This window comes from Lampetra planeri, chromosome 1 (assembly GCF_965212315.1).
Source record: "Lampetra planeri chromosome 1, kcLamPlan1.2.h2, whole genome shotgun sequence".
NCBI lineage: Eukaryota > Metazoa > Chordata > Hyperoartia > Petromyzontiformes > Petromyzontidae > Lampetra > Lampetra planeri.
Window position 1 is genome coordinate 13,843,882 of NC_136107.1, and position 27,769 is coordinate 13,871,650.

The 27,769-nt window shown below is 47.5% G+C and overlaps 3 protein-coding genes across 3 annotated transcripts; 2 read left to right on the top strand and 1 right to left on the bottom strand.

The window, feature by feature from the left end:
* The first annotated feature begins 1,924 nt into the window (after positions 1-1,924).
* Positions 1,925-17,571, top strand: LMLN (leishmanolysin like peptidase). Its single transcript, XM_078594165.1, has 17 exons — positions 1,925-2,139; positions 4,598-4,713; positions 5,963-5,993; positions 6,089-6,171; positions 6,512-6,629; positions 7,324-7,502; positions 7,924-8,029; positions 9,458-9,552; positions 10,590-10,704; positions 11,350-11,457; positions 12,794-12,870; positions 13,317-13,427; positions 14,402-14,534; positions 15,098-15,257; positions 15,636-15,766; positions 16,136-16,346; positions 16,587-17,571. Exons 1-17 carry the CDS (start codon positions 2,035-2,037, stop codon positions 16,685-16,687), a joined length of 1,980 nt encoding a protein of 659 aa, XP_078450291.1. The 5' UTR covers positions 1,925-2,034; the 3' UTR covers positions 16,688-17,571.
* Positions 17,572-18,133: 562 nt separating this feature from the next.
* MRPL32 (mitochondrial ribosomal protein L32) lies at positions 18,134-22,407 on the bottom strand. The gene is made up of 3 exons (XM_078594178.1): positions 21,880-22,407; positions 19,310-19,476; positions 18,134-18,862 (listed from the first exon to the last, which is right to left on the bottom strand). The coding sequence occupies exons 1-3, from the start codon at positions 22,100-22,102 to the stop codon at positions 18,608-18,610; spliced, it is 645 nt and encodes a 214-aa protein (XP_078450304.1). The 5' UTR covers positions 22,103-22,407; the 3' UTR covers positions 18,134-18,607.
* Positions 22,408-22,438: 31 nt separating this feature from the next.
* PSMA2 (proteasome 20S subunit alpha 2) lies at positions 22,439-27,693 on the top strand. Its single transcript, XM_078594191.1, has 8 exons — positions 22,439-22,683; positions 23,839-23,915; positions 24,516-24,648; positions 25,300-25,422; positions 25,904-25,985; positions 26,471-26,544; positions 26,707-26,764; positions 27,181-27,693. Exons 1-8 carry the CDS (start codon positions 22,649-22,651, stop codon positions 27,295-27,297), a joined length of 699 nt encoding a protein of 232 aa, XP_078450317.1. The 5' UTR covers positions 22,439-22,648; the 3' UTR covers positions 27,298-27,693.
* The last annotated feature ends 76 nt before the right edge of the window (positions 27,694-27,769 follow it).

Here is a 27,769-nt window from a genome sequence, read left to right on the forward strand (position 1 = left end):
TCAGCAATCATCCAGCAGTGGAGAAGCCTGGAGCTGCCACCAAGAGAGAGAGAGCGCCATCGAATGCGCCGTGTGTTTGATACACACACACACCAACCAACACCCAGTGAGAACAGACAAGACGTCCAGCAGCGACGACGGAATCATCACGCACCACGTCGGCGAGCGTCGTGCCAACGCCGCTCAATCTAGCAGTGGAGAGAGAGAGCAGCACGGGCTCGCTGCGGCCACGCCCAAGCGAGAGGAACCTCTAAAGAGCTGGTTGTATCTTCCCCCACCCCACAAGCTAACGACACCACTCCCTGCCTCTGCTTAAAATATTAATTTTACAAAGGGACAACGCACACACAACACGCACACGAATAAGACTTTCAAAAAGTTATCTTTGTGTTTCAAAAAGGGTTGCCATTTCAAGGTGGTGCGTTCAATATCAACTGATCGTGCAAAGCAGTTGCTGCCATCGAGTTACATGAATAAGAAATGTTTTAGTCATTTATTTTTGTTAATTGCATAATCTTGCCGATGAATCTATTGACGTATACTTTGCCTTTGCATATCGGAGTGTCACATGTTTGTTTAGAATAAAATTGTTAACACAGAAGTATCTCGAGTGTTTCTTTCCAAGTCCATGCAAAACTGTCTTATTCATAAGAACTGTTACCTGAGATGAGAATGAATTTGGAGACCTAACATAACATTAACACACTAAGATAACCAGTAAATGTTTAATCAAAGATAATCATTTTATCCCGACTGATACAACTCTGGATAACGAAGCTAAGCCTAATGATCATAACTGCACACATTAACATAATCACAAGCATTCGCATAAATTAATACGATTATCTCCGTGATTATCATAATTTATGCACATAATTATACATTAACATAATGTATGTGATTTATGCATTTTTGACATTTCATTACTTTTTTTATTTTTATCAAAAATTCATAATCCGGCATATACAACAGTGGGGAGGGTGGGGCTGGGTCGGGGGTGGGAGGGGTGGGGCTGGGTGGGGAGGAGAGGGGTGGGGCTGGGTGGGGAGGGGTGGGGCTGGGTGGGAAGGGGCTGGTCACCCCGTCGTGCCCTTATAAAACTCAACGTTTAACCTACTCACGCCGGCTTGTGCCTGCCCTCAGTCGGCCATATTTGCGGAATACACCACGCCGCCGTTGACCCTGGTCATTGACCAAGCAACCCAACGTTCCTACCAGCTCCCTCCGCAGGAATGTGTTTTCAGCCCGCTTCGGCCCGGAGACTGGGTAATACGTAATAAGTAGCCAGCAGGTGGCGTTGGATTTACGAATGTCAGAGCGTGGGATGTGTGTGCTCTTCGGTGCACGTTATTCGCTGCGATGTATCCACTGCTGGATGAAGGCTTCCCCGAGCCGTCACTGTCTTCCACGTTGAGAGGTGGACGGGAAATCCCTTTGTCCGTTACATAAACGAAACAACACCAATTCTTCACACGCAACCACTGTCATCCCCACGCTGTTAGCGAGCTCCTATTAAAGCCGACAACGGTGCACGAGGCGGCCGGTGTGGACTACGCCACGCCCGGTCGCCTTTGTCTCTCCAGTGCGCGGAGGTGCGTACACAGCGCACCAGATACTCATTTAAGGCTGAGCCAACCTGTAGGTGAGGGTGGCTTAGGACCGGTTCGCACATCACTCGCCCACGTTCGATGTTATCCGTGGCGCTGGAATCGTAAACTCGAGGTGCCCGACATCAGATTTAGAATCGCGGGGCGCTAAACCACCGTGCCACCAACCCCCCTCCCGCCGACCAACCTCACGTGTCGACGGCTTAACTCTGTGGCGTTTCGTTTGCAGAAACAACTATTGTAGGAAACTCGGCGCTTCCGAGCCGCCGTAACGCGTCGAGCGTGGCGTGCGTGCGGCACGGATGTAATTAATTTCATTTGCTGCTTTAAATGCCAGAGGAAGGAGGCCCTCTCCCACCCCACCCACCACCACCAGACCCTTGCTGTTCGCTGGCTCACACCTCCTCCTCCACCACCTCCTCATCCCATGGCTGCCCTCGTCCTCCACCTCGTCCTGCTCCTGCTGCCCATCGTCAACATCTGCCCGGGCAGCTGCCACGTGTGCAGGCACGCGGTGCCGGGCCGGGACCAGGTACGGCTTGCCCTCCCCCCCCCGATTGACTCGTACACAATACAGTCCGCGATAACAGTGCCTGCAGATGCGTACGTGTTACAACCGGTACTGGGCAACGCCTAGGTCGACACGGCCTCAAATCCGTACGTGGCGCGCTGTGTTAAACATCGCCACTCGGGAGACAAAGGCGGCCGGGCGTGGTGCTGGCCACCCCCCTCGTGCGCCGTGCCGGCCTTCATAGGTGCCCGCGAACAGCACTTGCCCCCTACAGTCTTGTCACGGTTATAACGTGGGGGGATCTTTGCCCCCTTTGTGTGTGTTACAGCCACTGCTGGATGAGAGCCTCCCCAACCTTTTACGCCGTTGCAGGCAGTGGTGTGTGTGTTTGTGTGTGTGGGAGGGTTATTTGACCATACTTCACCACGCCGGTCTGCAGTGCCGGTTGGCGAGTGCAGTTTCATTGCGGCACGTGCAGGACGAGGGGCATGCGGTTAGCGAGCACCTATTAAGGTGGTGCGGATAAATAATTTAATAGGTGTACGTGTCTACCGCATGTGATGTACGGTCATCGTTTTGTGTACGAATTTAGGAGAATTGGCCGCACTGAACAACGTGGTGAAGTATGGCCAAGTAACCACCACCGGGGAAGGTTGTGCTACGCCATAAAACAAATTAATCAAAATGGTAATACATTTAATTTGGCCGTCTGAGTCCGTGACAGACCTTGATTCGTTCATTTGCCTCTTACGCAGTCGAGTTGCCTCATTTTCTGACCGGATGGAAGCAGAGACCTCTCTATGGTGCTGATGATAGGTCAAAATACAACTTGGTAATTAAAAAAACGTGACGAAACGATCACCATCGTAATCAAACGGGGTGTCCTAGAACCCTAAACTATATTCTCATTCCTCTGCTGTTGTTGAGTCGAGATTTGGGAGTCGTTTTTCAAGACGAATTAAAATGTATGTACAATTGTGGGGAACGAATGGAGTCGTTGCAACCTGTCAACCCCTTATCAGCGCCTCCCTTATTACAGACCAATTCAGACCTTACTGGTCACCCCGTACCCTTCTAAATCTCAACGTTCATCCTACAAAGTCCCATCAAACGTTCATCCTTCGAAGTCCCATCACAAGGGAGCAACACAAACAAATAGACAAAAAAAGTCTGCCTGTATTGAAATGGCTGTACGCCGTATGGACCTGAAAACCCAATGTCCCTGTACAAGAATAGGAGTAAACCGCATGGGTTGACAGCTTTGTCGATGTAAGGGACAAACTGACATGTGTACAGGCTTAATCGGTGGCGATTTACGCGTGAACCAACCCGACTGACCAACGTGGGGAAGTATGGTCAAACAACCACCGTTACCAACGGCGGCATGGTAAAGCCTTCATTCAGCAGTGGCTTGACAAAGAGCTGTACATTACCTTATTGTTATTTTTTCCTAATAATAACCGTAATACAGTAATGGTCATTAAATGTATCTTCAATGACATGTTTTTTTTACATTTAGAGCGTGTATATATATAACATACTTTTTTACCTTGATAAAAAGCACTCATTGGAGCATTTTGCTAATTGAAGATGTGTGCATTCTTGCCATGTCACTCCAACCTATCTTCCTTGTCGTGCCCAGGGAGCCTCCATTAGTCTAAAAACGATTGAGCCTGAACAGTGCTTGGATGCGCAGCCATGATGCGCAAACAGGTTGTCATTGGACTTGCGGTTCTACACGTTAGGCAATGCAGAAAATTCCATTGCTATCCTCTAATATGCTCAAACATTCTCCGCTCCTTCACCAACCAGCACTGAGCAGCGGAATGACTGAAGGGTTGTAAATGGACGTGTTGACGATGCGCCGGTGCAGCATAACACACCGGTCCTCATCAAACAGTCTAACGATGTCACTTTTGCCCTTGAGTGAGCTGCAGATTCTCCATCAGAAGTTTCATTAGATTCAGCAGCTGCTTTCCCATTCAAACATGTGATGTGAGTTATTATCTTTTGATGCCACGGTCCGCCAAGAAATGATTCCGGAAGTTAATCAAGGAACTGTCCGACCAAATCTAGGGTACAAGTCAAATCTGCCTTTGGAACACAGAGCCAATTGTCATCAGGCCTGGATGCTACATTGTAACAGACTGTGAAGCTTCGTGTTCAGCTGCTCCTAACATTCGTCTTCAGACTGCTTTGATATCATGAGAACTGATTTTGAGGCACCCCGCAAGATTTTCTGACCGGGGTTGCGAATCGTGGAAAAATAAACAATTTTTGGGGAAATTTTTCTTTTTTATACACTGCGCACCGGTGTACTGCCAATACGTTCATATGTACATTATGCGCTGTCGTGGAGCAAATTTTGGAATTGCAAAAACAAATGAATGAAGAGTAAGAAAGTCTGCCTGTTTGTAAGGCGGACTTTTGTGTATGTGTGTGTGTGTGCGTGCGGTCATCTCCTGGCCCCATGCGGTAGCTGCTGTGGGGGGTGACCCTGCCTGGGCGGCAGCATGAGCTGTCTCGTCGCAGCCCTGAGTCGACCGGGCCCCAGCATCTGAGAGTCCGTCTCATCTACGACTCTAGCGTGGACAGGCAAGCGCTGCCAGCCTAGCAGACGTTAGCCCCGTCAAATGAGACCTGTGGCACGATTACGCAAGTTCATTTTAGAGCACTCATCGCTGTCGGCCTTCAACGGGAATAGTTGCCGTGTCGGATATTTCTAGTTTTACGTACAATAGTAAGACATACACCGATGAGATTTGAGTGTCTGTTCATGCTATAGATTAAAAGTACCATACTATAGATGCCAAACACACACATTGGATTGTAATCACTAATGCAATATAACTATGGGTATCACAGGTATTGCCCCAGCAGCTATTCTGCCGATGGGATCGGCTTGTTTATGTAAGTTAGAGACATCCTATTGACTGTTAAGAAAATTTAAGTGGGCTTGGTTGGGACACATCACTAAAAGGGATGATGGCCGGTGGCCAAGACTAACGTGACCTTTTTCTTCCCCTCCATCTCTTCCCCAAGCTTTGCCCTGATAGTTATTTTAATATTTCCTACATGTTCCTTTTGTTGCTTTGAGATGCCGTGTGATTTAAGTGCATTAATACGTGTCGTGTCAGTTATTCGGAGACGAGGTTTGTAGGAGGCGCACCTTCTTTTATTTATAACATTCACAGTCTCGCCTGCACACTCTCTACAGTCGCCTAGCCTATACACAACACTAGCCGTCTAACACTGACGGCGCTGACTGAGACTGCCAACAACTATCTGGTAGCGCAATATCGAGCAAAGACAGCAGCGACGACGACGGCGACGAGACAACAGCAATGACGAGACAAATCCAATCCCAGAACCGCTAGCCTCGAGCTCCCGCTCTCAACTTCTTTTATCCAACCAGTGCGGCCAGACTCCGCCCCGGCTGTGCGTCCCTTCTCGTACCCACTAGCAGGTTCCAGGGGCTTCCGGCCGGGGTCCTCTGTGACCCTTGCCCCAGTTCCTCTGCCCTGCCAACACACCCGTGCACACGCTCACCAGCGTGTGTACCGTCTGTCCACCACAGTTGCCGCTGCTGGACACCAGCCGGTGCTATTACACTACATCTGCAAATTCTCATCCACATGCTTGGTCACCCACTGTTGTGTTTGACATGTTTTTCTTGTTATTGGACAACTGCAGATGAAAATCTGTTTGAATCGTAAACTTAGTAGCGTGCAGTGTGAGCTGTGTTTGCTTCTTGAGTAACGGTCATAAATGCTGCTAATTTGCTGATTGTGTGAACTGGGCTAAAGGCTGTGAATAACCCTACTTTATTTCCCCGATTGTCCAGTCTTCCAAATGAAAAACGAGACTTCATAAAGGTACGTACTGAATCTGTGTTTTTATCAGAGCATTGACAGAATCGTTTTTAAAACTGGAAACTCCGTGTATAATAAACACACTTCTCTGCCGACAGATGCGGCTTTTCCCTCAGGCAGTGGAATACATCGAAAGTGCCTTGTTTGTTCGGAGCCCAGGAGCCAAAATCCTCCTTAACAGGTACCATAACAGTGTATGAGTAATCAGGAGTGCGATTCGCCTGCTTTATGTCGGCTGTAGCATCATACTCTGTGGGAGGCAAGTTATCACTGATGATGGGGATTGTATGTTTGAGAGCTTGGCATGAGACTTGGAGCAGATTTGACCTTTAGGATGATCCTGCCATATGAGGTCAAATTAATGCATTTTTTGGGCGCAAATTCTAAAAATGTTGCGTTTTTTTTTCATTCACAAGTATAGACTTGACTTTACTTGTGAACGCACGGCCACTGCTCATGCAGCACTGCACCGTTTTGAGCGGGCATTCCCGTAATGGACCACGCTTCTGTCCGCCATGTAGATACTGCGCCACCAACCACTACTTCATGAAGCACCGGGACCCCCACCGCTACTGCCAGAGCGCGTGCGCCGAGACGACACGGTGCGGCCCTGTCACGGTGCCCGATGAGCACCTGCAGGTACCTCCTTCCTCTCACCCAGCCCCTCCGTCGCACCCCCTGCTAGTACCAGCCTTCTGCCGTGCTTGAAATTCCCCGCGCGCTGGAGGAGTGTGTGAATAATTCTATGCGGTTAATGTGCTTGAGCGTTGGACCTAGCGGTCTGAGTTTGGTAGCTGGCCACAACTAACGTCAGTGGCGAGGGATATCGCACCCCGTTTCCAATCCCTCGCTGGCATTAATATATGAATTGCATGCAATTTGCATCCATTCTACAGAATCTATTTGTAACGTTGGAATATGACCCTAGCCGGGCAGTCGTGGCGCATACCTGTAATCCAGCACTGTGGAGACGAGGGTTGGTGGATCACACACACGATGTGAAACTCTCTTACTATGGATATCCGTACCCTGGCTCTCAAAGAGAATGTCGTACAGCAAAGTGTGGACAAATATCTGTCACTTCTGTATTGGATAGAGTGTTGGCTTCTCGCTTGCGTAGATTTTTCTCCGAGTGCTGGTACTCGCAATTGCTAGTGGAGGCTCACCACCTGGCAGTCTTCCAGCTTTTCTGTGGTTCCTCAGCAAGGAGACTAGATACAATCTAATCGTGAGATTTATTTTGGGCCTTCCCTAGATCAACTTGACTAACTCGCACACACGTGTGTGCGTGCTCTGTGCACACTGCGTACTGTGTTTGTGATGTCCCCCCCAGCAATGCCACGTGTGCGATGAGGGGGGCCGGAACTGCGGGCCCATAGGCCCCGCGGGCGGGCCGGGCGAGCCCGATGCTGACTACGTGTTGTACGTATCGGCACTAGGCACGGACCGATGCCAGCAGGAGGGTGTCGTGGCCTACGCGGCATACTGCCAGTTGGAGGCTCAGCTCGACAGGTTTCGCACCCATGGGCAGGCCTGACGAGAGGTGGGGAAAGGGGTGCATCTGTATCGGAGCCCCAAGCTAAGGGGGGTGGCCCCAAAAATTACACATGGAAATGGATGGAGACCACCAGCCAACATTATCTATCTCCTTGAGCACCAAATTTATCTCGATGGACCTGCACAGTGGGATACCACACAGGGGAAACCTGCACACTAGGTCCCTGAGCAATTCAGATGTAACTCGCCACTGATGTTAACCGTGACCAGGAATCAAGCTCTGAGAACTGGGTTCATCGCGCAGTGTACTAATCTCTGCGCCGCCACTCCACCCTGTTTAGGAGCAGTGTAGGAAATAGCTGGACTGTGTTGATCCCTTGGCGCTCTTGGCGACTACGTGATTCCGGAGAAGTATGTCATTGTCTCCACCTTGCAGGCCGATTGCCGGCTATGCTAACCTTTGTCCGGACAAGGTGTCTTTGGACGTGGGTGAGCAGCCTGACATGCTATCCACTGTCAAGCACGAGGTCATCCATGCCCTGGTGAGACATGATACGCGCCCTCAAAGCGTGCGCGTCTTCAGTGTTCACCTGGGTGAGCCCACACTTACCGAGCTCACTTTGGGCTCAATCTCAATAAAACAAAAACAATGTGTGACCCAGGGTGAAGATAAATCTGCCTCCATTGCCTATGGAACTTTGGGTACACGTCTTCTCACTTCGCTGTGGTCGACCCTGCCTACCATATTCTCTGGGCTCGTGCGTGGAGGAGGAAGCCGGGGGTTTAGTTGCAAGCTTCCTGGTTGCATCGGATCAACCGTTACTGTCAAGACTTAGAAAGGGGGCTCTCTTGCCAAGAAGGATCCCTAGAACGGGTCTCTCTTGGGGGCTTTAATAGGAGATGGCACCCGTCGATAAATGACTACCATGCACTACCTTCGCATACACTCTCACACCTGACTTGTTGTAATGAGCAAATGGAAGTATAATAAGCCAATGGTCCTTTTTTAAATAGCATTTAAGTTGAGGTGGCAAAAAACTGTCGTATTCCTAAAATTCGGTGATTTAAGGAATATACAAAATCAACATACATCAGCGCATTATGTGTTCACTCCAGGTTTCTTGCGGTGTGAGACCTACTTCTCGAAGAGGCTAACAGTAGCTCAATTTCCAAACGTCTGGAATTTTCTTCATGATGAAGATTACAATTATAATCCGGCGAATAGAGCACCACACATTTGGTGACACAACTCGCCGCATGACACATTCTTTGCATGATTCTATGGGAAGCACATTTCTGGTCTGAAGGGATCAGCAGTTATAGCAACTTGCCCTGTAAGCAGTCTGTGCGAAAGTTTTAACCAAATCTCACTGCTCATGCTGGGAATTTAATTTTGCACCCAAACAGTAACCCCTTTCCCGCTGAGCAAAACATCTTTATTCTTGCATGCTGGTCATACCGCCTGGTGGCTTATTAAAGAGTTTGATTAAAAAGCATTTATTTTATTCCACCCTTAATTGCTAGTGAACATTTTTAAGGAGTCAACATGATTCTGTTTTTTTCATTAGTGTTGTTCAGTTTAACAGGTTTTTTTTTACGTTACTGTGTTCTATAGTAGATGTCACTTATTTTCAGAGGAAAGGAATTAAATCCTTACATTGAAATGATGGTGATTTATTTATTTACATTTGTACTGTTTTATACGGATCTCTGCAAGGAACATGTAACTTTGAACAAGGAATTTACGTTATATATTGACAAAATGGCCTACTCTTAATTGTAATTAAATATATTTCATTTATTGATGTAGTTCGTGCACTATCCTGTGGTGAAGCATGGTCAAACAACCCCCACGACCGACACGGCATGAGGAGGCCTTCATCCACCAGTGGATTGGCGAATGGCTGTACGTAAATGTATTGTGTTTTTGTTTAAGAAAAACCTCTTGCTTCTGCTGGTGTGGTGAGCAGGGCTTTTCAGCCGGGCTGTTCGCGTTTTACCGGGACGATGACGGCCAACCCTTGACCCCGCGTTACGGAAACGGCCTCCCGCCGTTCAACGATACGTGAGTGCCACACCACGACCAATCCCGCATCATGGAAATTTCACTCTTCAAGTTAACAGGGCACAGATCTGTGAGGGGATCGGTGTCCACTTCTTAACATTAATGATGGCTGTTGAATCAGAACTTCTTAGTACTCGCTACTTTCATTACACAACAATCATGGAGGTGGTTTTACAATGGACCTGCGATGTGTATTCATTAAATAGCAATACTTTATAGTTCTTTGTCAGCATGGCTATTTTGGAAAGGATCACAAACAAATTGTGTTTTTTTTTTTATGACGTGGCTACAATATGCAAAGCTTTAAATAAGGAAATACTGCATTTTTTTAAAGTGCTGCTGTAGTTAGCACTACATTGCTTGTTTGGCGAGCTAAAGGAGAACAAAGTGGTTGTAGATTATTTTCGTGTTTTGACTGTGTGGCTGGGTAACGGTGTCGTGCTTTGCGCAGTGTGCTACGATCCTGTTTATTCCTGCCCGTTGCGTGCAACACCAGTGTCTAGGTGCTATCTGAACTACCCTGGCTGTGGCTGCCGTCGTTCAAATCGGCCCTAACAGGAATATTTGGTGTGTTGTGTTCGCCATTCGTACTGGGAAGACAAAAGCGGCCAGGCAGATGTGCACCGCACTGTCCTTCATAGATAGCTAGTTAACAGCACAGCCCAGGGAGAGAACTCCCCCGAGAACGCGTCCACCACAGAGACGGAGCGGTGAAATCGATAAATCGGCTCTTGTGCAAGGACCAGGTGGATTGCCACATCACCTCGCGGGACTGTAAGAAATGGCAATGGCTTAGGGGTGTCTTCATCCATCACTAATTGATCATGGCTTCTGCTGATGATGATAATGAAGTAATTCGGGTCCATTGATCTTGTTGGATAATCATGATGATCTGCATTGCCTGGCATTAACCATTAGGGTCCGGCAGGGGATTGGTCGTGGCTGATGTTGGAGATAATGATGATGGCGGTGCACAATGTGACGTGACTCTGGGCGGGTAGGTAGGTGGTTGTGTGTGCCATGTGCTGCTGGCGCAGGACGGGGTTGTACCAGTGGAGCGAGCGCGTGGCACGGCGTGTCTCTCGCCGCTGGGCCGTGCGAGGAGGGGAGCTCTCCCACCTCGTCACCCTCCTCGTGACTCCTCGCGTGGCGGTGAGGAGTCGCTCCACTGTCTCATTACACCTGTTTTTTCCGACATGGAAAAATCCACTCGTACCACTTACATTTTAAGCATGGCAAATAGAAAATTGAATTGGTGTTGAGTTATTTGTGTGCAAATCTAAGTCAACAGGATGTGAATGCAGCTGATAAATTGTACACCTATATGGAAGTGAGTGGGGTTTGCTGTGGTTTAGGGCCTTGGGAGTCATTAGTACACATCGGTACACAGAAGATGGCGCTTAGAAACTGCCTACAACCAAATCACACTAAATGCGCCTAATCTTATCAGATCTCCAAAGCTAAGCAGCGCTAGCTTTTGAATAGTTTGATGGGAGACTGCCTGGGATTACCTAGCTTTGCAGGCTTGAGTGGCAAAGTCAATAGAAACATGTGGTAGAGAAATGAATTATTGAAACTCATCGTAGGTTGTCTCCTGGATAAATATTTTGCATCCCTTTATCAATCTGCTGTTAGATGAAGGGCCTACCCACGCCGTCACACAGGTTGGTGCGGGTCGGTCTGGGTGGAGAGGCCTCGATCCGGTCCAGATATCACTCTCCACCAATGTTAGCTGTGGCCGGAAACTCTTTCATGGGTAAATGAGGAGCAGCATTGTCGCTGTCCCTGGCGGTGCAGGAGGAGGCACGCGAGCACTTTGGCTGCTCGAGTCTCGAGGGTCTGGAGCTGGAGAACCAGGGGGGATCTGGCACTGAGCTCAACCACTGGGAGAAGCGGCTCCTGGAGGTGAGTCGCGCACGTTCACTCAGACTCGCTGATGGATTTCTACATTAAACCCTCCACAACAGGATAAATAAATAAAAAGTTCAATTAAAGGTGCAGCCTTCTAATTGCTTGCTCACGTCACTGCTGGCGGAACGGCCTCCACTAGAGGGGGCTCTGGAGAACCCCTCTAAGAGGGTATTTGGCCTACTCTTCCATGCTGGTCAGACTTCTTGGAAGAGGTTGGATTACCCACACTTTATCCCACCATATGTGACCTGCCAATCGACTACCTGTTGTAGTGTATCCATTAATACTGCTGGGTGGGCAGTTTTTGGGGGGGAGGGGGTTTAAGAAACGTGCACCACTGGTTCAACTGCCATGCTGGGAAACATGACCAGTGACCTTTGGGTGCTAACCATTACTCCATAGCAGCATCCCACATTTTAATTAAATATCAAAGCACAACACATTCTTATATTCGTGCTTACTTTATTTGTCCTTTGAGGGAAATACAGTAAAACCTTGGATTGCGAGTAACTTGGTCTGCGAGTGTTTTGCAAGACGAGCAAACATTTTAAAATAAATATTAATTTGATAAACGAGCGAGGTCTTGCAATGCGAGTAGTACGTGTATACGCTTTGTCTGCCGAGCGGCACGTGATCACAACTGATATACGGGTGCTTTGGATTACAAACACGTTTCCGGAACGAATTGTGCTCACAATCCGAGGTTTTACTGTACTTTTTTGCGACTGACCTTGGGTATGATGAAATGCAGTGTATTTTCAAAGGCAATATAATGATGATTTGTTTTTGGGTCGGGTCACGCGCTAGTGTGATGCCAAAATGATTATCATAAACCCTCCACCACCCAACAAGACTGTCACATTTACAATGATGTCGAGCTCAAAGCAGTTTGAGTGGAATGATTCGGTTATGAAAATCCTGAAGCCACCGGTGAACGTTATTGGTCAGAATTTGATCTGTGTGCGTATGTGCATGTGTGTCTGCTCGTGTGTTTGTGTGTGTGTGCATACGTGTGCTGTATCTGCAGAATGTGGGGAGAGGTCTTGTCGCGGTTAGTGCTGCGCTACGAACCCGGCAACCCGAGTTTGATTCCTGCTCACGGCCACCACCAGTGACGATTATTTGAACTGATTCGGGGCCTCCCCTAGGTCGACTCAGCTTCAAATGAGTCGCCACTAGGGAGACAAAGGCGACTAGGGGTGGTTGCTGGCCACCCACCCCCTCGTGTGCCGTTCCGGCCTTTATAGGTGCTCACTAACAGCACTTGCCCCAACAGTCTGTTATGGCTATATGAGGGATCTTTGTGTGCATGTGTGCGCCGTGTCTGTAGAATGAAGCAATGACGGGCTCGCACACACAGCGCCGCATATTCTCGCGCTTCACGCTGGCGCTCATGGAGGACACTGGGTGAGGTCCTGCCCAACTTCCCCCACCTCAACCGTCAAATAACAACAACGGCAAACCGTCATCCCTCAGTGGCAGTGTCAATGCCACGATGCTTGTGCCAGGCTAGGTGCACTTTGAGGCCATGTAAAATGACAATGGCTCGTTGAAAGGAGGTTCGGGGATGGGCCCGGGTGTTATGGGTTGCCAGACTGAGATGACTGACAGATGCGCCACTGCCATATTGTGGTGTTTAAGCCACCGAGTGCTCTGCTCAATGTTGTACTGCTCCTCCGCCTGCTGTTGTGTCGAACACAGCAACGTAAGCGAATGTAGACTCATCACCTGGGCCAGCGCTACAGTGACCTTCTACTGGTTGATGGTTGACTGCTTGGTTTTATGGGATGCATCGGTCTCTTGAGTTCATGGAATGCGTCTCCTCATTCTGCTGTTCCTGCTGGCTTGAGCAGGTGGTATCACGCCAACTACAGCCACGCGGAAGCCCTGGGCTGGGGGAGGGGCCTGGGCTGCGTGTTTGCCATGCAGAGCTGCAAGGCCTGGATGGACCATCGCAGTGACAGGTGCGACTCGGTCTCACGGTACTGCCGACACCTCCATTGAGACTATGGTTTGGAATTGTAAGCAGGAGAAGGCAGGTGTCGTGAGCCATCGCCCCTCCAACGAGGTACTCGCCGTATCATGTTGCCGCCACCTCTTTTGTAGTTTTGGGTTACGGGGGTGTGTGTATATGCATGAGAAATCAAAACTGGGAGGTAGTTGGGTGACTCTTAGGGACAATGCAGTGTTGAAGCAGGCAACCCCTGAGATCCTGGTATTCGGATTTTCGCCATCTGTGATTTAAACAGTGTTCTCAAGTGTAATGAGCCCATTTGCCAATGACTGCACACAAACGTTTATTTAGTCTTCACAGCATATATTCCAACTGAGGACTAAAATAGTAAATTGGTTGGACTGCCATGTAGTGAGGGGAGGGGCGGGGTGGGGAGGGGCGGGGTGGGGTGGGGCTGGGTGGGGTGGGGCTGGGTGGGGTGGGGAGGGGCTGGGTGGGGAGGGTGGGGAGGGGCTGGGTGGGGAGGGTGGGGAGGGTGGGGAGGGGCTGGGTGGGGAGGGTGGGGAGGGGCTGGGTGGGGAGGGTGGGGAGGGGCTGGGTGGGGAGGGGCTGGGTGGGGAGGGTGGGGAGGGGCTGGGTGGGGAGGGTGGGAAGGGGCTGGGTGGGGAGGGGCGGGGAGGGGCTGGGTGGGGAGGGGCTGGGAGGGGCTGGGTGGGGCTGGGCGGGGAGGGGCTGGGTGGGGCTGGGTGGGGAGGGGCTGGGTGGGGAGGGGCTGGTCACCCCGTGGTGCCCTTATAAAACTCAACGTTCAACCTACTCATGCCGGCTTGTGCCCGCCCTCACAGTCGGCCATATTTGCAGAATACACCCTGGCCATTGACCGAGCAACCCAACATTCCTACCAGCTCCCTCCGCAGGAATGTGTTTCCAGCTGCTCGGTTTTTCATCAAATAAACTGCGGATGCTTAACTTTTTGTTTTGTAGCGGCCTGAATGTGGCTCCGTTCTGTAAGGAGGTGCGTGGCCACCCACTGCGCCTGGGCTGCGGGGCCGGGCATTCGGCCCTCGTGCTGTGCAACCTTCAGCGCTACACCAACCCGCTGCCCACACACTACCAGGTGGTCTTGCTTACAATGCTCCCTGTCGTTTGTTTTGTGTCCGGCAAGTGGCTGTGTCTTCACTCCAGAGAGTAAAGATGTGTGGGTGGCAGGGTGATTCAGCAGTAATATGTGTGCCTCCCAGCAATAAAAATATGGGTTTGATCCCGATGTTCTGCATGGGTTTTCTCTGACATCTCCAGTTTCCTCCCATAGCTAAAAACTTACATTAGAATGCAGGACCCCCATGAAAAGGTGTCTTCGGACTCTGTGTGGCTTTCCCTGATAAAGTAAGAGATAAGCAACTGCTTGTTATACGAGTCTGATTTGTGAGCCAGGTGGCTCAGAAGTCAGAATGCTGAGCTGGCACAACTAGAAGTGGGGATATGTTTATTTAAGGATTTGATTACTCTATAAATTATCTTTTCAATTTGATATGAAGATAATTGTAAACAAACTCTTACATTTGTTGCCTGTCATCCAATCTCTTAGTTAGATGGCCTGCTCAACTCCATTTTCACGTGGTAAATGATATCCTAGTTTTAATTCGCAAATATGTTGTTACATTGAACATCCCGTGCCAGTATTTGGACTTTCTGCCGGGGGTGAGCTCCGCGGATATGCAGCTGTACGGGGGCCTCGTGGAGATCGCCGATTACTGCCCCTTCAGCCAGGAGTTCAGCTGGCACGAAGGCGGCGCCTTCAGCCGGGGTTCAGCGTGCCAAAACCCACGCAACCAGCCCGGTGAGCACGGCACAGCCGCAACCAATCCCCTCTTGGGTAGCTCTACTACGTGTTGTCGGCCTGTTATTATGTATAAAACTGGAGAGGGTTAGGCTTGTTGATGGCTAGTCAGTGGTGAGCATCAGGTGGATGGTGACCCTCTGGCGTGGGTCAGATGAGTCATCACATGAGTGTCAATTCACCTCGTACGTAGGACTGGCTGTGGACTAGTTTGATATAAAAACAAATGAATACTATTTAATTAAGGCATTGAGTCACTGCTGGAGAGAATATTGGGAATGGAATTTTGTGCATGCAGCTGCAACTCGTGCAACCAAAGTTTTGCCTGCAGTCACTTTTTGCATCATCACGCTCGTTCTCGCATTTGCATTCCCACAGACGAAAGGGTGAACTACGGCCTGGAGATGTACAGCCAGGAATCTGCGTGCATCGAGCAGGGCTCCACGTTCCACATGCAACACTGTGGTCACAAGCGCGCGATCCCGGACTGGGGCAGTGGCTGCTACCGCGTACGACACGGCTAGCACGCAGCCTTGTGTAGCACACAGCCTGCTCTCCTATACTTCCGATACATGCCATCACCACTGATCCTCCAATCACTTCACACTACTTTTAAAAAAAAATGTTTTCCCGATTTGATCTCAATTGTGCTTTGGGCCTCGTGTCAGAAGACCTAGAATGGATTTGTATACCGCGTAGGTTTTCGTAATTGTGCTGTATAGCTCTCCGATGTGGTGTTGGGTTATACCCCGAGTTATTCGGCGAGATGTCCGACATTTTGTTCCATATGCTGGGAGCTTCTTCAGGAACTGCATATCCAGTATCTGAACATGCAACCCAAAAAACGCAGTCGAGCAATCCATTCGGATCTCCCGCAGGTGACATGTTCACCGGAGGGAGGCGTCACCGTATGGGTTGGTGGCGTGGACTTCCTGTGCAGCCACGCTGGCCAGGCCATCCGCGTGGCAGTTCGTGCTGGGCAGTGGCTGCATGTGGGCAGCCTGCGGTGCCCGCCATGCTCCGAGGTGTGCCCAGCCTGCCCGCCTGACATGGAGCCAAGGCTCGGCACCACACGCCAGCTGGAGACAGGTGCATGATGGAATCCTGTTACGGAGCACTGGCAAATTGCAGCACTTACATTTTCATTTACCTGGTGGGCAGCAAAGGGCAGTGCTGCAAAATCTATTGCTTTACTCTACATCTATGCTCCCTGCAAGCCACTTGGCGTGAGGTAATCATTCAAAAGTGGATTTGACAACAGGATGTATGTGTTCCATTAGTAAGAGGTTGTTGCTGATCACACCCTTGCGTTGCTCTCCTTTGCCACAGATGCGTGTCCCAGCTTTTCACCGGGCTTGACCGCCACTCTGTGGATGCTGCTGCTCAACACCATCCCGCACCTCCTGGGCATCCTTTGCGTCGGCCTCTGACCATACTTTGCCATTTGCCGTCGTGCGATTGTGCCACTCCAGCACTGGCATGCAAATTGGCATTAGTACACTATTGGTCGAGCATGTGACGGTGAAATCGATGGTTACCCTCAAGATGCACACACAGAATTGTGCGTGATCATTTTTTATAAGCCGTCAAGTCACATTTCAACTAATGCTTCATTTTGATCAACACGAGGCATAAAAATGTATACAAACAAGATGTTAAAGGTGACCACGACCTCAAATTGGGTCGATAAACTCACTGGGGGGGGGGGGGGGGTGAGTATGAATTGTCTACTATGTATTTATGCCCATGGAGACTCCATGTGATGCTTTGAGCCGTTTTAGGTTTCCCACATTGCCTGTACGGAGCACTTTTGTGACTGAACACAGCTGAATATGGTACAAGTGTCACACTTGAATTTTGTACAGTCACCAATGCCAAGAATAAAGACTTCCTTCCTTGGAGGCTCTGCTCACAAACTTCTCTGCTCCTGCTGTTCAAGCGATGATCTCAAACTTATAAGTTCAGCTCAGTGCTGTTGTGGTGCACACTGCACAAACCTGACCACTACAAGCTCAGCTTAGAGCAAACCTCCATTTGTCCATCGAACCATGTTCATACTTTGACCCACTAAACTGCACATTCCATTTGGCATTTAAGGATTCATCCTCGATTTAATTCCATGACAAATGCATTGAATCTCACGTGGAAGAATTGGTTAATTTGTGCAAATATTTATAATTATTTTCAATCATGCCATTAGTTGGAATGAAAGTAATCTCTTAATATGAATGGAGGATTTTTTTACAATCATTGTGTGTGCAGCTTGTAACCAGTTAATTTGTACTGATGATGAATTGGTAAAATTGGAAAAACATGCTGTGCTGTCAAGACTGATGTTTGAGAAACCCACTTTAGACTGAGTATAGATGCAAACCATTGGTGTTCGACAACATAGCCGCTGCAAAATCAGGGCATTAGTGATTATACTCTAAGCGCAGATATTTTGGATACAAACTTAGTCCGTGGCGGTTTCTTTGTTGATCATTTAGTGTGCAGTCGTATAATACTACCTCAGGTAATAATTATAATTTTATCAATGGCTTTGAGTTGTATAAGCACTTTAGTTTTATTCAATTATGGAGGTTTTATGGCCAACTTACCACACCAGTCACTTTGCATTTTAAATCTATCAATTTGGGGTGGTATAATTATAGATGTCGCATTTTTTTGGGGAAGCTTTCAACCATCAGTGGACTGATCATAGCATTGTCAAAGCCTGTCGGCCATAAAAAATGATCTACCAGGAAGCTTTAGAATAGTAACCAACTTAATGTTTCTAACAACAGTTGTCTATGTAATGTTTTCTATGGAATGAGCAGTATTTTGACAAAGTGTAATACAATAATCCAAGTCATTTGTCAACAAAACTGTGTGGATAAGATTTGTTTAGTTTACTGTATAATGTTTATACATATCACCAGCTTTAAAGCATCAGTATATATAAAAAAAAAAGAGACATCACATCCTCTTACAGTCTCACACAAGACAATTGCAGATTTGGCATGAATTTGTGTCCTGGCATCTATCACACCCAAACTGCAAATCACCAGCTGTTATTTTCTGGCAGATACAAGTCCCAACCTGGTGAAATTGTTTCTTTAAAGGGCAGTGGTTACCACAACTGGCATAGCTATAGAGTAAGTGGTACAACTGCTCAAGGGGTGATGGGCTTTGACGGTGAAACTTTGACAGGGACATAATTGCACTAGGGCCCATGCCAACCACACTCCTCCACTGATTCCCATCCGACCCAACACTCCTGCCGCCCATTGCAGAATAAAGAATAAAAAAATAATTCAAAACGCCTGCCTTGGGCTCTGACCATCTATCCACCCCCTTGTGTTGGCCGCTCAGTGCAGTGTAAACCAATTAGGTCGCTTGCGCTTGGTTTCCAGGATTCGCTTCCCAGCGTCAGTCTCCGAGGTGTTCTCGCCCTCGTACACCACCACCGTCTCCGTGGCAGGTGCACGGAGTGGCCCATCCTCCTGTGCTGCCATGAGCGCACGGATTTTACGAGTCTCATCCATCACGCGATCGTAGCAGAATCCGCAGAGCACGTGCTTCAGCTTCAAATTCCCGCATTCGGGGCACATGTCCACGTTGGTCTGTGGGATGGGACACAGACACACAGATGAAGTTCACTGGAAAGTGGATTCTGTGGAAAGCAATGACCGAGAGGAAATGCCAATATATGAAAAATATATTGCGATCACGCCCCAAATTCGGAAATGAGTATAAAAATGTGCTTATTTCAGAATCTTTATTTAACCTGGAGAAATCCGATTATGAAGCTCCTTTTCACAGATGTTCAGTAGGGGCAGGTCAGAAAGTTAAATAAACAATACAAAACACGATTGGAGTGCAAAGTATAGGAAAAGGAAGCAAATCACTCAAATACATAAAATAATAAACACAAGCTTGGGGAAGGCAACAACAGTCCCAGACCACAGCAAGACAACACACAGCCCTTCAATTCCACATTAGAATTTAACTTTCACATTCGTGTCACAACCGTGGTGCTTTGGGCTTATCTGCACATCACGCAAGCTCACCCTGAACTTGATCATCTTCTGAGGGTTGCGGCGCCGATCGTGGTTGCGCTCGATGGTGCGGCGGTTCTTGGGCGCCGCCATCCACAGGAAGGGGTTATCGAGGAACGAGATCTCCGGTTCCGAGTCTTGTTCCAGCCCGGACAGCGTGGGAAACACGAGCACCGGAGCTGAGGGCCCACAGGGTGAGGTTACAGAATGGTCGGCACCATCAACCAATTAATCCTGAATGTTCATACAAACAATGACCTTTGTTGTGTTTGAATACACCAGGGGTGGGGAATGTATATGCCAACATGGCTGGACGTGGCCTGCAGCTTCACATCACGTGGCTCACAGCCACATTCGGGTACCACTTTAAAAAAAATGGCCCACAAATTATACTTATCAATCGCTGAAAACATCTTAGGTCTACTAACAAGGTACTCGAGGGGATTATTTTCAACCAGACAACTGCTTCTAATTTTAGCCCAATTCAGTCACTGCAAGTACCTATTGTAGTGACACCGTGGACATGGAGTAATAAAATCGATTTGGGTGGAAGAGCAAGATGGATTGTTGCTGTCCAAGACCTAAAGGAATTGCGATGACATCCATCAAGTTGATGATGGGCTATGGCTGACGATCCATATGTCTTCAAAGTTTATATAATGAGGTGTAATACAATACAGTACTACTTTTGCGATAAACAGGGCATCATCCTGAAGGTGGAGTGCCATTACCAATAACATCTGACAACCCAGCAGTGTTTAGCAAGGCTGAATGGCAATTGAATCTAGAATGTTTAACACGTAGGCTTTCGTGACCAATATCATCCATAATACAGGTTTTTTTTGGGTTAGATCCTGTAAATATATAAATGTGCCGTTAAACCCCACCACCCGACACAGCCAACTAGCAAGGGTTGTCACTTGAACAAAACATGCCAATTCGTCCCGAGTACAGCACACCGGCGTGTTGGAGAGCCAAGCCATAACATTTACAATCTGAGTACGACGTTTCGCCAGTAATCACAACTAGCTTCATCAGGCGACAGCCAGATTTGTGGAGAAGTCCACCTGTTTCGTTCATACCTACTATAATCACCCAGGAATGTCCTTAACGCTCATGACGTCACTCTCACGTCGAGCAGCCCCCTCATTAATATTCATTAGCAGGTGCCGTCAACCCCCCACCCCTCCTCATTATAGAGGCGTAGAGTGGTGACCACACTTGTGCGCTCTTCTTGCGCAAAGTGGGGGGAGGATTAATGAGTCAACGTACATTATATGCATGCCCATTATGCGAGCCAATTGATCTTGTACATCCTGTTCATTGGTGTATACTATTATTAAATCTAAAATATTGAAACGGGTCCAGAGTTTGTTTAAACAAATGCAGCTCGATGTTTGCTCGGAAGACATAGGTTGATGAATTTGTACCATATTTCATCTGTACCTGGAGAGATGAACAAAAGTTATAATTTCAATACACACCCACACAGTATGTTGAAGTTTTGTTTTGTGACCACCACGCACAATACATTCATTGCAGGCTACTGCGAGGCTACGTTGGGGGCAGCAGAGGGCATTCTTGCAACATCAATTATTGTACTGTCCTGTGATTTATGCTGTCACGTCTATATTCATGTTTTCACAATCCCGGCACTGAACAACGTGATAAAACCACGTTCAAATAACTCCCACGACCCGCAAGGCGTGAGGATACTCTGATCCAGCAATGGATTGGCAAGGGCTGTACATGTGCACGACCAATAACATCGCCAACACCATACAATGCAAAATGCATTCACTCGGAACTCGTGAGCAATATACACTGCACTCACAATGCGGGCAACCCATACCACTCACAATCTACAGAGATGTCAATGAGTGTTTTGCAGTGGTCTCCTTCCCCAAACAGGCAATTAACCTGTGTAGAGAAGTAGCTAATACTCTCGCCAAGGTCACGCAGGCCTTAGCTGTGGTGATAGAAGGCGTACCGAGCGAGGAGGCTGCCGCCCGGTAGAGCCAATAAGGGCAGGCCGGTATCAGGGTTAATGTTAGATGATGATTCCGATCACTCTCGTGTATACTGATATTGACTGGTTATAATAATGGTTGTAGTGATCGCATAAGTGGTGATGATTATGGCGGTGGTATTGGTAGTAGTGCTGGTGACAGCTGCATATTAATCTCGAGTTAAGCATTGCGGCATGCTTTAATATTAGTCTAACATTCCTGGCCTGGTGGCTCAGCGGTCGAGCCAGTGGCTCTAAAATCATGTTACACGAGTTAAAAAACTTCAAATCCTGGTTGGGGGTTTACTGGGCCAAAACAGTGCAGTACCACACGGAGGTAAAGTCAATAGTGGTTGTCCTTTCGATAAGACTTGCCTCCTCCACAGTGAACCTGGAATATCCACCACTGGCACCGGGCTGAAAACAGGATGAACACCGCCTCGATATTAATTTGAGCGAGACATCACTTGGACTTCTGATCACGCCTGACGATGATAATGATAACGACAGCGGTACCGATCAAACACGCGCCCGCAAACAACAAGAGTGAGGACAGCAGGCCAGCTCGCCGCACCGGGTGGGTGGTGAAACCCGAGCATCTGCAGGAGCCTTGCTTCCACGCAGAGGAGGGACGAGGCGACCCGCTGCAGGAACCCCGCCATCGCCAACCAAAGAGACGAGCCGGGAGACCGCAGCGACTTCTCTCTCCTCCTCCTCCACGTGCGAGCTCCTGCACGCCGCACGTTCCTGATTGGTCTACCCTGAGCACGTGATGCAGCGGCGCGTGATGCCGCCATTGCAGCGCTCGTGGGCGGCCATCTTTCATAGGGAGGCCCTTTGCGTCGCTTCTGACGGGGATAACGTTAAGGTGCAGCAGGTTTATTAATGTATAACTTAATCAGTATTACTCTTTGGTTCTTTCGGTAAAGTCAGGTGACTTTACCGAAATAACTAAAGAGTAATTCCTGCAGTCACGAAAGGTTAAAATCAAGTTTTAATCAGTATTATTGACTGTTAACATGATATATACATTTCGTTGACGTTTGAAAATACCCCGTACAACGTGAAAAACCCCTGTCAAAGGTTATCATTGAAAAAGATTACCCCCCCCACCCCCCACGTAAGATGGCCGCCGCGGGTCGCAACAGTTCCAAAACGTTCGCCCATTGGTCGACGCGGGGGGGAGGGTGGGCGTGTTAGCTACAACCATCCGACCAATCGCGTCGCGGGCCAGCGACAAAGAGCCCCGCCCCGTGCAGCCCCCCCGTCCAATCAGCGCGCTCCTCCGCTTATTGCGAGCGCAACAAAAAAGAAAGGACGGCGCTCGGCGGCAAGGGGTTAAGATGACGACGTACAGCTTCTCCCTCACCACGTTCAGGTGAGGAGGTGGACGCGGGTGAGGAGAGAGAGACAGAAGGAGGCGATGACGACCTCTTGTAGAGTTGCGGAGCAGCGAGCCATGGGCCTCCGCTTCGGCGGCGATTGTGTTTTTTCCCCTGCGGCCTAGGCAAATCGTTTTGCCGACTCACGTCGGATAGGATTCTTAGGGTTCAACCCCCGTGTTGGGATGGGGTGGTGGTGGGAGAGCTTTGAGGCTCGTGGAGCCAGGCCGTGGTCTTGTCGTCGTCCGCTACGAGATATCCACTGCTGAGGCCGGCGCTATCTCTTGCGGGTGCTGCGATGTTAATGCACACGGAGGCTGATTTTTTTTTTTTAAACATCGATGCATCCCGTCTCCTACATGCGGTCTTTCGCACCCCTTCTAGCAATTAGGTGACTTTTCAAAGGGCATTTTTACTCTTAAGGCGATACGGTCAAAGGTAATGGCGTTGTATATGGACGTGAATCTATCGGCACTTAAAATAAAATTGTAGGTTATCGGTCTATCAGCCTTCTGGACCATTGTTTGACAGCAGCGTTAGCATTGCCTGACGTGAAGGGTTCGACTGCTCGCCTATGGTTTTGAGCTTAAGTAAGTAAGTGATAAAATGGCGTTGGGCAGGACATTACATAAAGGGAATGGAGGCTGATTGAGGGAAATCGAGAGGTAGGAAATGATATGGGACAAGCTTTAGAGGAGCACACTGGATTGGCATGCGGCCTGCAGAATGCACTCAATGCCACATCTCGAAAACGAAGCTGGGGGTTGAGCGTGGAGACTATTTGAATGTGGGTGATCAACATGACTGCGGAAATATATTGTCAGCAGAGGGCATTACAACAAAATCCATCGTACAATAATATGCTCCAGCATCTATGCTCGCTGCCTTAAACCACACTTGAGAGCATGTAGAAAAATGTTCCAATAAGTCCAGCTGCCCGCACGGCGTGGAGAGGCCCTCATTCAGACATGGATTGACAAAAGGGATATGCATGCATGTACTTTACGTGTACACTGGATGGAGGTGGCAAGACATCGGGGAATGTTCTCTTGCAGCAGTGGGAATCTAATGGCTTATTAAAAAAAAGATAATGATCCTGCTTCGTTACAAAAAATATACGTTCCAACCTGTTCTCTCCATGTCCCCCACAGCCCATCGGGCAAACTCGTACAGATCGAGTATGCCCTCGCTGCTGTCGCAGCAGGAGCTCCGTCAGTTGGAATCAAAGGTATCCAAAATGATGTTGCTGCACCCAAAACAAAACCTCGTGTCAAAGCAATGTGGAATGCGTGGTTATTAAGCTGTATGATTTGCAATTGTCTCAGTCGGTTGTTGGACAGATTTGTTGCAACGTATTTTGTTAACTGTGCAGGGTTTATCATTGAAAAGTCTTGTGTGCGCCTCTAGACATATACTTGAAGACTTGCAATCTTAGTGTGCCTGAGAGCTAGCATTAGAACTAGCTATTATATAACAAATATTGTTACCACAGTATTCACCCCGAATAAATATAACTTTATTGGATTAATTCGGCGGGACAGTGATTAGCATAAGGGCTGTTGTATTTCTAGCCATGCCTGTCCGCCACTGGTGAGTAATGTCTAAACCAGTCCTGGGCATCCTCTTTGCCAATCCACACTAGCATCGTAAAAAGTATGGCCAAACATCCCCCAATGACCAGGGCTGCATCGGGAGGCCTTAGTCCAACAGTGCATTTTCTAAAGGCTAAATTTTTTTGTATGTCTTAAATATACAGCATGTTTGTGTTATGTGTTTTGCATTTAAGAAGAATATTATTTTAATTTCCCTCTTGTTATATTTTTTACAGCAATAAATGGCGTGGTTCTGGCCACAGAGAAAAAACAAAAGTCCATTCTGTATGATGAGCAGAGCGTTCACAAGGTGGAGCCTATCACCAAGAACATTGGCATGGTGTACAGCGGCATGGGGCCCGACTGCAGGTGGGACACACTATTGGTTAGGAGATGTGACAACTGAGCCTGGTTGTGTACTCACTGGACATGCAACATTTCACCCTGCCATTTATTTTTGATTGTCAGAATTTGGTCGCGATTCGATTGAATTTGTATGATCTCGTTTGTAGTTTTTCTAAAAAAATTCATTTTACATTGTTCATTTCATAAGCGTAAATGCAATAACTAGTGTGTTTTTGCTACTAGATACATCTATTCTTAATCGCATGACAGGGATGCTGTTTGATTCAAAAACATTTTCTATTCGTTGTGCTTGTAGAATCAAGTGGCCAAAAGGTTAATGTGAAATTATTATAAAATATACAGATAGATTTTCATGTACAATGTTATCGATGTATCATTAAAATGAATTTATTATTATTAAATTATTTAAAGCTCTATTACCTGCTGAGTATTTATAGTTTTCTTTAAGCTATTTTAAAAATGTCCATTGTTCAGTGACACATTGATGAATTGTAATTTTCTTGCTGTGGGAAGTTATTAACAAAACATGCATGTAATTTTGTGCATATTTTTGGAATACAACCGTTTCAATGCTAACAATATTACCTGTTTGAGACTTATGTCTGAGATTTTGTGTGAGTGAAAAGTACTCAAGGCTTCTCTGCATGCTGTTAGGGTGCTGATCCGGAAGGCACGAAAACAGGCGCAGAATTATTACCTGACGTACCAGGAGCAGATTCCCACCGCCCAGCTGGTGCAGCGAGTCGCCTCCCTGATGCAGGAGTACACGCAGTCTGGGTGAGGTCCCTGTTGCAGGGGTTCTAGAAGCTAGGTGCGGTTCATGAGGACATATAATTGATGACAAATTCGACAATTGTATTAGATTTTTACGTTTTATTATTTTGCATGTAATGTTTCTATAAACTGGACAGTTTATACCTAACTGACTTTACTGAACGAACCAAAGAGTATGGACAGTTATGTTTATATTAGTTCGCGTTAAACTTCATTGCTAGGATGGAGCGGTGGCGTAGTGATTCATGCACTGCAATATTAACCTGGTTGTCTTGAGTTCAATTCCCAGCCATGGATAACATTAGTCGCAAGTGATATCTGAACTGGCCCTGGGCCCTCCCTTTACCAACTTGCACTGAGTAGCATGGTAAAGTATAGTCAGACAACCACCTTCACCAGCAGATTGATAAATGCCTGTAAAAATATTCAAACGTTGCATCTGTTGTAACTTTGCAATAAAATGAGAATGGTGTTTTTTTTTTAGTGGTGTCCGTCCATTTGGGGTGTCCCTGCTGATCGCTGGCTGGGACGAGGGCAAACCCTATCTTTTCCAAGCTGATCCTTCCGTGAGTCGCTCTATTTTGCATAATAAAATATCCTGTGGGCAATTATGCTGAGTAAGATTATCATATAATCTCAAGCATTGAGATGTTTGGTCAATTCCATTTAGGAATATTTTGCACGCAGGAGTAAATAATACCCAGAGAACATCTATTCAAAATTCGGGGGTGACATTCAAAATTCCCAATAGAGTAAAAAGTCTATTTTTGTACCACCTATTTGGTATTTGAATGGGGTTTACCATCCAAGTACAAGCCATACTCTAACCTGATTAGTTTCCTAGATCAGACATGATTGTGCGAGTGCATTCCAGGTGATCTGATTGTAGCCATTGAGGTCAATGTTTCAATTGAAGCGATGGGGGGCGCCTTAAGACAACATTTGAGTACCCTTTGGTTGTGTGAGCATCCCAAAATCGAACCATTGTATACATTGAGGATGAGTTTGTCTAAAGAATTTGACTGGTGATGTGTTCCTTTTCTTTGCATAGGGAGCATATTTTGCATGGAAAGCAACTGCAATGGGAAAGAACTACGTCAATGGAAAGACATTCCTAGAGAAAAGGTAAGCAGTGGTTGAGTTATTCATTCTTAGGCTTGTGCAAGGAATTTGTACGTCGTAAATGTCAAATATTAGTTGTAATTGAGATTCAGATCTTATATGTAATAAATCACACACACTGATGCACAGAAATGCCCTCATGAAGTCGAACACTGATCTCTGCAGGTACAATGAAGACCTTGAGCTGGAAGATGCTGTCCACACTGCCATCCTGACACTGAAGGTCTGAAACATTCATTTCTAAACTTCCCTTAAGAAATGTCCTGTAATGGTCACCGCCTCATAACTATTGTTGTAATATGAAGTTAGAATGTTCATCACGTTGCTGAAATTTAAAGACTGTTGCCAGTCTATCTTTCTAGATATTTTTCAGTTGTAAGGTAGTGTTTGTAAAAATTGTAAAAGCGGGATGCATGGACGTACTGGACAAACAATGGGTTTCACTGCACTGCCCACAACTTAGCCCCACAGCCTATAACACCTGCTTTATACATGGTGGGGTTGCCCATGGAAGCACTATCCATGCTCAACTCTGCTGATGTGCTGAGCTCTGATGAGATCTGGTGCATTCCGAGTGATTTGGTGATAGGCCAGTACAGCAGATACTGTGTGTTAATACTTGTCTGCTTGTGCATTTAGGAGAGCTTCGAGGGACAGATGACGGAAGATAACATCGAGATCGGCATCTGCAATGAAAACGGCTTCCGTCGCCTGACCCCCCCAGAAGTGAAGGATTACCTGGCTTCCATCGCCTAGGCAGGCATCGCTGTTATACGTCCCCTTGATGGTTTTTCACTTGGTAGTCCTTTGCCCAGAATAAATACATCATCGGTCGGTCCGGTAGAGATGTTTGTAATGTGTGCTTCCCCCGGTTAGCTGTTGATCACGTGAATGCATTTTTCATGCCTGTATATATTAGGCAGAGCCAGTTGAAATGTCAAAATGTAGTTTTGAAACATAAGTTTCACATAAAACCAGCCAACTGGATAAGAAAATATCTGATGAGAAGTTGCTTTGTTTACGGGGTGTTGCACTCGCAGGTTTCTATTGGCTTTACCTTAATGTGTACTTCGCATCAGGGGAATAGTAATGTTGATTTGAACTTTTTTTTTATGAAACATTTGCAAACGTGTAATAAATGTTCAAGAATAATCGTCTTGTGACTTGACGTTCATATTTTCTCATCAGAAATATTTACTTGTCAAAACAGATGTTGATTTCAAACGGT

Coding starts and splice junctions, on each gene's coding strand:
- MRPL32 (XM_078594178.1), bottom strand. CDS start 22,102: ATGGCGGCATCACGCGCCGCTGCATCACGTGCTCAGGGTAGACCAATC. Junction 19,477..21,879: donor CGGGTTTCACCACCCACCCG/GTGCGGCGAGCT, acceptor GTGGGCCCTCAG/CTCCGGTGCTCGTGTTTCCC. Junction 18,863..19,309: donor AGAAGATGATCAAGTTCAGG/GTGAGCTTGCGT, acceptor CCCATCCCACAG/ACCAACGTGGACATGTGCCC.
- PSMA2 (XM_078594191.1), top strand. CDS start 22,649: ATGACGACGTACAGCTTCTCCCTCACCACGTTCAG. Junction 22,684..23,838: donor TTCTCCCTCACCACGTTCAG/GTGAGGAGGTGG, acceptor TGTCCCCCACAG/CCCATCGGGCAAACTCGTAC. Junction 23,916..24,515: donor TCCGTCAGTTGGAATCAAAG/GTATCCAAAATG, acceptor TATTTTTTACAG/CAATAAATGGCGTGGTTCTG.
- LMLN (XM_078594165.1), top strand. CDS start 2,035: ATGGCTGCCCTCGTCCTCCACCTCGTCCTGCTCCTGCTGCCCATCGTC. Junction 7,503..7,923: donor TTGGAGGCTCAGCTCGACAG/GTTTCGCACCCA, acceptor TCCACCTTGCAG/GCCGATTGCCGGCTATGCTA. Junction 15,767..16,135: donor GGGGCAGTGGCTGCTACCGC/GTACGACACGGC, acceptor GATCTCCCGCAG/GTGACATGTTCACCGGAGGG.